Genomic DNA, 11,982 nt, shown 5'->3' on the forward strand with positions numbered 1-11,982 from the left:
GCCCACTCCACTCTCTGGTCCGGGAGCCGTCGGACGGCGTCACCGACCATGCAGCGCGTCTCCAACGTGACGTCACCCGCCTCGAGCGAAGACTGGAGGCGATGAAGCGCGGCAAACGGGACATGCGCGAGACGAGATACTCTCTACAGAAGCAGTACCACAACCTGAGGGTAAATAAAAATAGTTACGATCAATGTCGGAAATAATACTTTCTATCGTCGTTGATTTTTTACAATAACATGACGAATAGCATTTAAAGAAGTAAGTCTATCAAACTTATTATCTTTTTATATTAAAATGAGACTCTTGGTAATGCAATATACAAGAATATTCGTAATTTTAAGCAACTTTTAAAGGTACCATATTTGTTCAAGAGTTGTCAAAATTAACCGTTTTTTTTTGTATCTTTCAAACTGCGCATTTTGTTAATTGTAAACGCTCCAAAAGCTTCACAAATAATGTGCATTCAACTTGAATATTCTTTTACTGTGATTTTGTTAAACCGCTGAGATAAAATCGCGTTATTGATATTCAAATCATCGTGATTTATTGATAAATGCGATGACAGCTTCTTTGTCGGCAATGGCCGGCGTTGTATACCCAAGTGGTAAATGACAGTGACAAATCATTAAACAATTTGGTAATAAAATATGGTGCATAAAGCGGTTAGTTACTTCAATTGAATACCCTGATAGGGAGGTTTAATCCATTTGAGCCATATTTAATGGCTACTGTACATAAACCATAGACTTGTAAAAAAGTATTAAAAGGACTTATTCAGGTACTCTTATTTCGTAGCTGTCTCAGCTCATTTTTCACCAAAATTTGTGAATTTATGCAGCGGTAACGTTAAACGTAAACTGTGCAAATTTAGGTAAAATGAATACCAATAACGGTTGCAAACGGTTTATAATTGAAAGTAACAAATGTGTTTGAATTTATTGGTCATTATAAAAATTAAAATGTATATATCTTACACTAAAAAAACGATAATAATTGTGCACAATTTTCCCTTTTGCAAGTGATTTTATAATGACAAATTCGTTTTCTGTTAATGAAGAATTATTTTGTAAAATATAAAACAATGCAGATGTAGACAGAGTGGCTCATTCAATCACGGCCTACTGTCACGATTTCCGTCTGGGGTATTTGGCTGTTTACGTTAGTATTACATGTGCATTTATAATTAAGAGTACCAGCAACTTTATGGAGTTTATATTCAAGCTTAAATTTACTAATTTCATGTAGCATTAAGTTCATTTGTAGTGTCTGTATTTTCCGACTTGAATCCTGTTAATTAATTGGATTATCAGACTAGAAATAACGTGTAATCACGTATTTTTAATACACATATTTATAATCCCAAGCATTTCAATGTATATGGAATTTTATTGTACAACCTCTGTTTAAATACCAATTAATATTTATTGTGATTGCATTTTATTTACAATGAGTTAAAGTTAAACGCGTATTTTATTTTCTCAAGTTTATTTAAAACATGTTGTTTAAATTTGGTATGCAAGTAATATTAAGTTGAAAAAAAGTATTGTCGTGTAATCGTTGTCATGTTACATTCCTTCATTTGCGTGGCGTCAATACACTTTTTGCTATATACTAATGGGACGTATAGTGTTTATGAGCCGTATTTGAGGCTATTCAGGGACGACACTTTACGGCTTAATTGGATTTTTGCTAAGAAGAGACTTCATTAAAACGAAAAATGTCATAACAGCGGAAAGTGTCGTCTCAGATTAGCCTGTGCGGACTGCACAGGCTAAGCTGGGACGACATTTTACGCACAAGCATTATGACCAGTTTTCTCAGAACGCCACTAATTTTATTGAAAACACTTTCACTATAAATTGAAAATTAACATACCAATGTAAAAGCTCGGAACATTAGTTTAAAACCATGCAATCGTTAAGGTCTATTTCTTATTAAAAACCGGTTTTCCTTTCGTCTCGAAAAAGAAACGTCGCCAAAGTTTTTGAGGAATTCGATCACATTAGACAATGCAATGTTAAGCCTTATTCATTCGAATAGCCATGTATTGCAGCACTTCAAATAGGTGATTCATTCGACCAATAACGTATTGTATCCTAACTACATGTAGACCTTCTGCCAATCGAGCATACAAAACCAATTCCAATTCAAGTATGGTAATGAATTAAAAGGTTTTGTGCACATAAGGCCACGACTTTATTTTTTATTGGTTTACAAAAAATATTTTGAAAATGGTCCATCGGGCGGTCGAAAAAAAAAAAAAAAAAAACATCATTGGAAAAAAAAAGTTAATACTAATAACATCAGAACAAAGACAACATATCTTTTATAACCTTAACACAGAGACAAAAAATCAAATTATGCAATGAAACACATCTATATCTTCAAATGAAATGAGTCCTAAAAGCACCTTTTGTAACATCAGGCAATTTTAAACACTCCATTACATGACATGCGTTCTTCTCCCATTAAAACGAAAAACTGCGCTTCATTTCCATTATTCGAAGCGCACCATTACGCAATGCGATGCCCGTTGCATAAATCTTATATAAGATAAACTACTCATACACAAATTACCCGGTATGTGTTTGCTCTTACTCTACTTATGAGATCGTACATGAAAAAAAAATCGAGGTAGATCGATCCATGCGTCGTTGCGGTAATGTTTGTCAAAGTTGTTGTTGTCATGAAAACTCGTTGATTTACAACGCAAAACGTCTTATTTGAACTGACGCGAATTAATTTAATCATATTTGTCAACTTCGCTTTTGCTTTATTTTGATAATTTAATCCAAAGTTTAATGTTAGCAAGGTTTTTTTTTACTGGAATAGTAAACAAGGAGTCAGTTCAAGTCTTCCGAAAATGTGCAGTCTGTGTGAATTGACAGTTTGACGTCATCAAAGGAAAGCCGCTTTCTGTCGGAAGCAATAAAGCGACAAATTTCGCGCCGAAAAAATTGGCTTCCTTTATCTAGCAATCAACATTCCGAACCAATCGTGTGTTTGTTTCTCAATTGCAATCCTCCAATTTAATAAAAGCACGTGCATAGCTCCGCCTTCGAATCTTTTGCAGAGAACGGAGGCGGAGTTTAACGGTTAATTGAGCTAGTGTTTTACGCAAGTTGAGTTCCGATTTGCCGAAATTACTCGGCCCTAAGCATTGAAACGACAAATACATTTATCAATGATTTTCCGAGATATACCGATTTGTTCCGATTCCCAAACTTTCTGTTAAGTTCCTATAAACTACGGCGGACGTGTTTACAAAATTCCTAAACACATATATCGTAAATAATGGCAGTGTTTTATTGGATTATTTATACTAATTATCAAATACTTTTTTATCTACTATAATATCGGGTTTGTTTAATATAATGAACATGTTAAACAATATAGTTGCGTCACAGACTCGGACATAAATTTTGATGGGGTCGACATTTTACTGACGCTGATTTTCTGATTGTCTGTAATTTTTACCCGAAATAAATTTTGAGAAGTGCCCATAAAAGGACTGGTACATAATGTGTCACATTGATCTCTGCAATATATGTGAACCAATCGTTGATTGCACTTACTTGATTTTATTCGCAACCGTACTCAAACCGGATCGTTTTTTTCTCGTTTCGCTCGTTTTGCAGTGCGGTCGGGAATAAAATATTTAAAAAAAGACGATTTTCCGATTTTATTTTTTTTCCCATTTTCCAAAAATTAGGGTCGGCGGTTTTGTAAACCAAGAAATATAAAAGTCGTGGCCTAACAATACAGATGTAAATATATTTGCGGACACATGTGTCGCTTGCCAAATTAAATGTAATACTATTTTATGTGGAGCTCAGTAAAAACATTTCTTATTGCGTGTTTTTTATTTTATTTTTTTTTCATATCAATATCCCGTCGATTTTGTTCCATTTACACTCAAATGTATGTAAAGCAGAAATTAACTTAATGCGCTTTTCTTCCAAATAAATCTGCCGTATGTATCTTAGCTCTGACAAAGTAATCTTTGCAAAAAACAAACATTTTATATCCAACTAGACGCTAAGAAAATGGGTTCGAAGTTTTTGTAAATCCGTAGATAAGCAACATTTTTTTTACCCAAATATCTGTCGCAATCGAAGTTTTTGTCTCCGGTTGAACGAAATTTACAATCGTATTGACTATTTCGGTAAAATAATTATGACCTAAAGCCATGACCATACAATTACGAAATGATAGTTACAGAGTGTTTTAAAGTGTACCTGGCTTTGTACAAACTTTTACATGTGTTTTGTACAGTAAATAGGATGTGTAAAAGGAGTACCGACAAAGGCAAACATGCAAGTTCAAATGTCGAATATGAGAGAACAACCAACGTAATTTGTTGTTTTTTGTCAACTTATTTAAATTATATATACTCTTTATTTCCACTTATCAGTTATTTATCGTGCAACAAGTATTATGCATTTGTATGAACATATGCCTTAGCTTAAACTATCGTAAAATGTCTTAACGGATTAATAAATACAATTCAATAAGTATGTGAATGTTTGACGCCTGCGTCAATACATGTCAATGAACGAGTAAACATAAGGCTTTTCCTACGACGGAGACACTACTTTGAATTTCAAAGGTAACGCGCCCTTTTAAAAATATTTTCGTTTATTTTCATATGATTTCCTTTGATTTTTTTCCTCATATTTGGTTAGTGTACGTCTTTGGCTAATCCTCATAGTGCTGTCACAACAAGTCGTACGACAATTCCGATACACTAAATGTTTTTAATTCCTTATCGCAACATACTCTGCTTGTGCAGGGCCGTTACGAGACGCAAGTAAAGGACGCCGCTCGAGAAGCTGAGCAGTTCGAGAACCACGCCCACGTCATGCGCGAGGAGGGAGAACGCTTGCGAACGCTTGAGCGCAAGGTCCGGGCTCTGCGGCGAATCATTTACGTGAAGTCACATCCGGCGACGGTGAAAAAGATTTTCTTCGAGGGCTATACGCCTGGAGTGAAAATTGACTATCGAGGTATAGTTTTCTGTAGACCCATAATGGTAGACATTTGTTTCTGTGTTACACGATTTTGTTATCGTTTTTTTTCCATTTATAAAAGTACAATATGTATATAATTTTATAATAGACTTGTGTTCATTAATGATTCACACGTAGTTACTTTAAGGTAATAATATATAGAAATATAGTCATGTACATGCACAGATACTTATAATACTAGTAAATTAATGTGCAGAAATATCAGTTTGCATTTGTTCATGTAATGTTCAGTTGCACCTGCAAGACTTGACGGTCCAGGTAAACCAGTTCAATTTCCTTAATCCCGATATTTCCTTCTTTGATCTCTAACACCTCAATAACTTATCATTTCCTTTTCCTCTTAGAAAGCAATCACTGTACTTGAAGTATATCCCAAGTAGTGGCATTCACCTCTAGGGTCTTGCTTATATGTGTTGTTGTTGTTCTTTTTGTGCGAATTAAGAAATTAAATATTCATGTATGGTCTTTTCTAAATATAGTACAATGTACAACTTTTCTTAAGGTACATGTAAAGTGATAAGTATCCGTTAAGTAAAAAACGCTTAATCGGCTATTAAATGAATTGATTACGAGATACTCAAGCGATTACATCTGAAAAATGCATGACTTTAAATTCATTAATGATATTCAATTGTGTAAGAAAAATTAAAGGTTGTGGTGTTGCAATTTGTTTTATATAGTCACTAACACAAAATCAGTAATACAGTATAGCATTGCATGCATGATGCAAATAGTAAATTCAAAGTTTATTGGCATAATAAATATCCAGTAGAATAGCTGGCTTTGGCCAAATACATATACGCACGATTATGCCAACATGCAAACACCAACACATGTGTCGTCATAATGCATTTGCGTGACCAGCTGAAATCTTAAGAAAACATGTGTACCACAGAAGCAATATTTACGACTCAATCAGAATAAAACATAAACGGGATCTGTGCTAGTGAGGGCCCTTATAACGACACTTACAAAATTAACCCATTTATGCCTAGCGTCCTGAAAAAGGACATTGCAAACAGCGTAGACCCAGATGAGACGCCGCATAATGCGGCGTCTCATATGGGTCTGCGCTGTTTGCTTAAATGAATTTCTTTATGAAATATTCTAAATATAGACATAAATATACTTGACACCTCTAATTTTGGAAATAAATTGATCCAATTTAGAAGGATAGGAGAGTCCACTGGGCATAAATGGGTTAATGCAAGTCGCCGCATGGCTAGTAGCAACAATCAGAGTCGCATTCACACTTGGACGTCGTAAAGATGGTCAACAAGTTATCTTATGGCTTCGAAACTAAGACTTTCAGGGCGGGAATTGCAATGTGTGTGGCCCATAAACTTCGCCCCTGCAACGATCAATGTAAACACGGAAAAATAAATTCAATAATGTACATAAGCGTCTACTATCGTGTAGCTTCAAAAGTCAAACTCCCGATACTTCAAAAGGGACGGGTGCCACGCTCGGCTGCGGGTGCAGTTTTGAATAAATGAAAGGTTGTCAGATATTTTTTTGAATTGTTTTAGAGGTCACAGTGACATTTACCTTTGACCTGGTGACCCAAAAATGGGTTTTGGCATGTAGAACTCATCAAGGTGCAGCTACATATGAAGTTTCAAAGTTGTAGGTTAAACCACTTTCATTTTAGAGCCAATGTTCAAAACCTTAACACAATGTTAAGGTTTTAGCATGACGCGGACGGCGGACACGACGACGGACACGACGAGCGTGCTATGACAATACCTCGGGTATTCTCTGAAAACAGCCGAGCCTAAAATGACGTAAAAGGCGCAATCAATGAGTTATTATTTCAACTTTTACCGGACGATAGGACGTAGGACGTTGACAGACGATAGGACGTAGGACGTTGACAGAGTCTCTCTAAGTAAGCTTACCGGACGATAGGACGTAGGACGTTGACAGAGTCTCTCTAAGTAAGCTTACCGGACGATAGGACGTAGGACGTTGACAGAGTCTCTCTAAGTAAGCTTACCGGACGATAGGACGTAGGACGTTGACAGAGTCTCTCTAAGTAAGCTTACCGGACGATAGGACGTAGGACGTTGACAGAGTCTCTCTAAGTAAGCTTACCGGACGATAGGACGTAGGACGTTGACAGAGTCTCTCTAAGTAAGCTTACCGGACGATAGGACGTAGGACGTTGACAGAGTCTCTCTAAGTAAGCTTACCGGACGATAGGACGTAGGACGTTGACAGAGTCTCTCTAAGTAAGCTTACCGGACGATAGGACGTAGGACGTTGACAGAGTCTCTCTAAGTAAGCTTACCGGACGATAGGACGTAGGACGTTGACAGAGTCTCTCTAAGTAAGCTTACCGGACGATAGGACGTAGGACGTTGACAGAGTCTCTCTAAGTAAGCTTACCGGACGATAGGACGTAGGACGTTGACAGAGTCTCTCTAAGTAAGCTTACCGGACGATAGGACGTAGGACGTTGACAGAGTCTCTCTAAGTAAGCTTACCGGACGATAGGACGTAGGACGTTGACAGAGTCTCTCTAAGTAAGCTTACCGGACGATAGGACGTAGGACGTTGACAGAGTCTCTCTAAGTAAGCTTACCGGACGATAGGACGTAGGACGTTGACAGAGTCTCTCTAAGTAAGCTTACCGGACGATAGGACGTAGGACGTTGACAGAGTCTCTCTAAGTAAGCTTACCGGACGATAGGACGTAGGACGTTGACAGAGTCTCTCTAAGTAAGCTTACCGGACGATAGGACGTAGGACGTTGACAGAGTCTCTCTAAGTAAGCTTACCGGACGATAGGACGTAGGACGTTGACAGAGTCTCTCTAAGTAAGCTTACCGGACGATAGGACGTAGGACGTTGACAGAGTCTCTCTAAGTAAGCTTACCGGACGATAGGACGTAGGACGTTGACAGAGTCTCTCTAAGTAAGCTTACCGGACGATAGGACGTAGGACGTTGACAGAGTCTCTCTAAGTAAGCTTACCGGACGATAGGACGTAGGACGTTGACAGAGTCTCTCTAAGTAAGCTTACCGGACGATAGGACTTAGGACGTTGACAGAGTCTCTCTAAGTAAGCTTACCGGACGATAGGACGTAGGACGTTGACAGAGTCTCTCTAAGTAAGCTTACCGGACGATAGGACGTAGGACGTTGACAGAGTCTCTCTAAGTAAGCTTACCGGACGATAGGACGTAGGACGTTGACAGAGTCTCTCTAAGTAAGCTTACCGGACGATAGGACGTAGGACGTTGACAGAGTCTCTCTAAGTAAGCTTACCGGACGATAGGACTTAGGACGTTGACAGAGTCTCTCTAAGTAAGCTTACCGGACGATAGGACGTAGGACGTTGACAGAGTCTCTCTAAGTAAGCTTACCGGACGATAGGACTTAGGACGTTGACAGAGTCTCTCTAAGTAAGCTTACCGGACGATAGGACTTAGGACGTTGACAGAGTCTCTCTAAGTAAGCTTACCGGACGATAGGACGTAGGACGTTGACAGAGTCTCTCTAAGTAAGCTTACCGGACGATAGGACGTAGGACGTTGACAGAGTCTCTCTAAGTAAGCTTACCGGACGATAGGACGTAGGACGTTGACAGAGTCTCTCTAAGTAAGCTTACCGGACGATAGGACGTAGGACGTTGACAGAGTCTCTCTAAGTAAGCTTACCGGACGATAGGACGTAGGACGTTGACAGAGTCTCTCTAAGTAAGCTTACCGGACGATAGGACGTAGGACGTTGACAGAGTCTCTCTAAGTAAGCTTACCGGACGATAGGACGTAGGACGTTGACAGAGTCTCTCTAAGTAAGCTTACCGGACGATAGGACGTAGGACGTTGACAGAGTCTCTCTAAGTAAGCTTACTTTTCCCAATAATTAAAACCTTAAATCTCAAAATAAATAAACTGCGTTATCTTATGCACCTTCGGTAAGCAAACAAAATTCTTTTCGCTGTGTTTGGTTGTCAGTCCAAAAAATTGCATCGAATACAACAGCGGAACGTGAATTAAGGAAATGAACGCCGATTTAAAAAAAATGCTAATAATGATTTCTTCACTCGTATCATCAGAGGTTTACTATTTGTTAAGCTCTCTAAGTTTATGAGCAATCACCAGGGCATACGTTTAAATATGCATCATGCTTAAATAATTGTGTTCTTACCTATCTGTCTTTAAATAGTTCTTTAAGTACATTACTTTTTCTGTTCACAGATATGTTAAGTATTGCAATAACAAAATTCCGACTTATTTTGTTATAAATAATTGATCACCGTCGATTTCCGTTTAACGATACAAATATTTGAATGCTTTTATTTGTCTAGATTATGTTATTGATTATATATTCTGAAGAATGTTACAATTAGATATGTGAGCTTTGTTCTGAGAAAACTGGGCATAATGCATGTGCGTAAAGTGTTGTCCCAGATTAGCCTGTGCAGTCCGCATAGGCTAATCAGGGACGACACTTTCCGCTTTTATGACATTTTTCGTTTAAATGAAGTCTCTTCTTAGCAAAAGTCCAATTTAGGCGGAAAGTGTCGTCCCTGATTAGCATGTGCGGACTGCACAGGCTAATCTGGGACGACACTTTACGCACATGCATTATGCCCAGTTTTCCCAGAACGCGACTCATTTAGGCAACCGATTGTTCTGATATTATAAATTACAACGTTTGTCATTATTATTTCAAGTTATATTATAGGCATTTTGATTGTCAATCATCCGTGCACTTCTAGCTTCGTCTATATAAGGGTGTCTATTATATATTCGTCCTCTCGTTTAGTCATGCTTTCTATGATAAAACCTTGTGTATCCCATATTTTGTAGTATATATGTAGTCTTTCCGATACTTTTTTTCTTTATTTTCATACAATTACGATTGTTTTTTATACACTTTTTCCTTCCTAACGTAATTGCAGTTGCACGTTAGAGCAGTTTTTATTTGGAGAAAAGCATAACGTTGTGAAGGATGAGTCTTTTTTAACGTTGAAGGAATGGCGATCACAATATATTATTACAAATAAAAATGTTGTTGTTTTTGTTCAATTGAAACATACATGTACATCATTTTAAATTTGTCTCTTAATATTTGTTTTTCCTGAAATATACAGTTCATATACAGTTCTCTAAAACATGGATGTATCTTTGAATTTAATATGCGAATATCAATGAGCATGTGAATACCAAAGAAAGGCTGAAAAGACAAGTTTATTCAAGATTCATTGAGACAAAACAGTTCACCACAACGCTAAAAATTTTCGTATAATCCGAACTTCAGATACCCTGCAGGAGGCAATTGATGTGGCTGCCGCCGGCGTCGGCAAGGATTGGGACAAAATGTACCGACAGCTGCCCTTCAATCCGCCCAGGAATGCCCACCTGCGGCACCAGGATCTCGAGCGTAAGTATGGCTTGCCTACACAAACCTGACACTGGCCTTAAGTTTAAATATATTTATTTGAGCTTGGTTGCATCGAACGCATTTGGCTCGTTGAAACTCTCTCGAGCCCGGTTAATTGGGTACAAATCAGTACTTGGTAGTTTCAGAGAAGATCGTGAGAGTTGACCTTCTTATTGATAAGCGGACACCAAATCCAATAGGACACGGCGACATTTAACCCATTTATGCCTAGTGGACTCTCCCATCCTTCTAAATTGGATCAATTTATTTCCAAAATTAGGGATGTCTAGTATATTTATTTCTATATTTAGAATATTTCTTACAGAAATTCATTGAAGCAAACAGCACAGACCCTGGTGAGAGCCCTTTTTTCTAGACGCTAGGCATAAATGGGTTAATTTTACGCTTGCTCGCTTCACGCAAGGTATCGCGGTCATATTAGCGGCCGGCATGGCTCCTGGCACACCGTTCTTGTCAAGTTTTGAGAGTTATGAGTTACAAAGAATGACACGGTCAAAAGCCTGTAAAGGCCAAACATATAATGAATCTTGGTAATAAGCAAATATCTTGTAGGGGCATTACTTTAACTCTAAATTCTAGTATATGTATGGTGGAAATGATAATATTGTAATAAAAAAATCAAGGATATCCTTAATAATAACTTGGATATTATCGCAACATCGTGCAATCGGAACAGCGGATGCACGACAGCCATGTTTTACAGATCGTTTTATATATCGACAGGTGTACAATAGCAGAAACTTATGTCGTTTCGATTATTTCGTTGTGCGTCATTAGTCTAAAACGATGGTCTTTGATTATATATGATGATTTTTAATAACGATGAATATACAAGTGCAAACAATATGAATGTCAGTTGACCTATAAAGTTAAAGTTATTGTTGTAAATCGCTTGTTTTAACTTTAAAAAAAATATTCGACTGCAAACACTTCGAACACACTAATCTACATTATCCAAAGTCTGTTTGCAATAGTTTGGTTTGTTTCGTTAATTCCATCATTATACAATGGGTTCGGTTTTTATAATTTATGTTTTAACCCGCCCAGTCTTGTCAGGACCTATCCTGCCCTCTATAAAGGCACGCAAGGTATCGCGGTCATATTAGCGGCCGGCATGGCTCCTGGCCAGTCTGTTCGAATGAGCAATCTGGTCTGTAGTAAAGTTCGCCCGATATGTTGTAAACCAATGTTCGCATGACGCCGGTCATAATATAATGAGGCATTTATACGGACACGCCTTCCTTATTGCAGTTCTCGATATGGACTTCAAATGCGTACATCCGCCGACCCAGCAGATGGCGTTGCGGTCACTAGACAAGTGGACGAGCCTTAGCAACGTGACATCAGTAAACGCGCTGGTGCGCACGCTGAAAACCATCAAGAAAATGGACGTGGCCAAGCAGATTGAGAAGAAAGTGCTTACCGTCGTCAATTAATACGCAATCAGGAAATGGCGGTCAATGTTTATGTCTGAACATTGCGGTCATGAAAGTGATATTATGGGCATCTAACAGTATATAAGTGTCAATTGCAA

The 11,982-nt window shown here is 38.1% G+C and overlaps 1 protein-coding gene across 5 annotated transcripts in view; it reads left to right on the forward strand.

Annotated features, from left to right (window-relative positions):
- Nucleotides 1-11,982, forward strand: part of LOC127852929 (uncharacterized) — a 14,404-nt gene extending 2,422 nt beyond the window's left edge. For 4 of the 5 annotated variants that reach the window (XM_052387012.1, XM_052387028.1, XM_052387020.1 and 1 more), the window contains exons 2-6: nt 1-170; nt 4,796-5,009; nt 5,265-5,291; nt 10,305-10,427; nt 11,700-11,982. The exon at nt 1-170 is cut by the window's left edge. In XM_052387012.1, coding sequence (XP_052242972.1) covers nt 1-170; nt 4,796-5,009; nt 5,265-5,291; nt 10,305-10,427; nt 11,700-11,884 — 719 coding nt within the window. In that variant the 3' untranslated portion in view covers nt 11,885-11,982. The remainder of the gene's footprint in view (nt 171-4,795; nt 5,010-5,264; nt 5,292-10,304; nt 10,428-11,699) is intronic. The other variant, XM_052387040.1, reaches the window with a different exon arrangement.

This window comes from Dreissena polymorpha, chromosome 1 (assembly GCF_020536995.1).
Source record: "Dreissena polymorpha isolate Duluth1 chromosome 1, UMN_Dpol_1.0, whole genome shotgun sequence".
NCBI classification, from domain to species: domain Eukaryota; kingdom Metazoa; phylum Mollusca; class Bivalvia; order Myida; family Dreissenidae; genus Dreissena; species Dreissena polymorpha.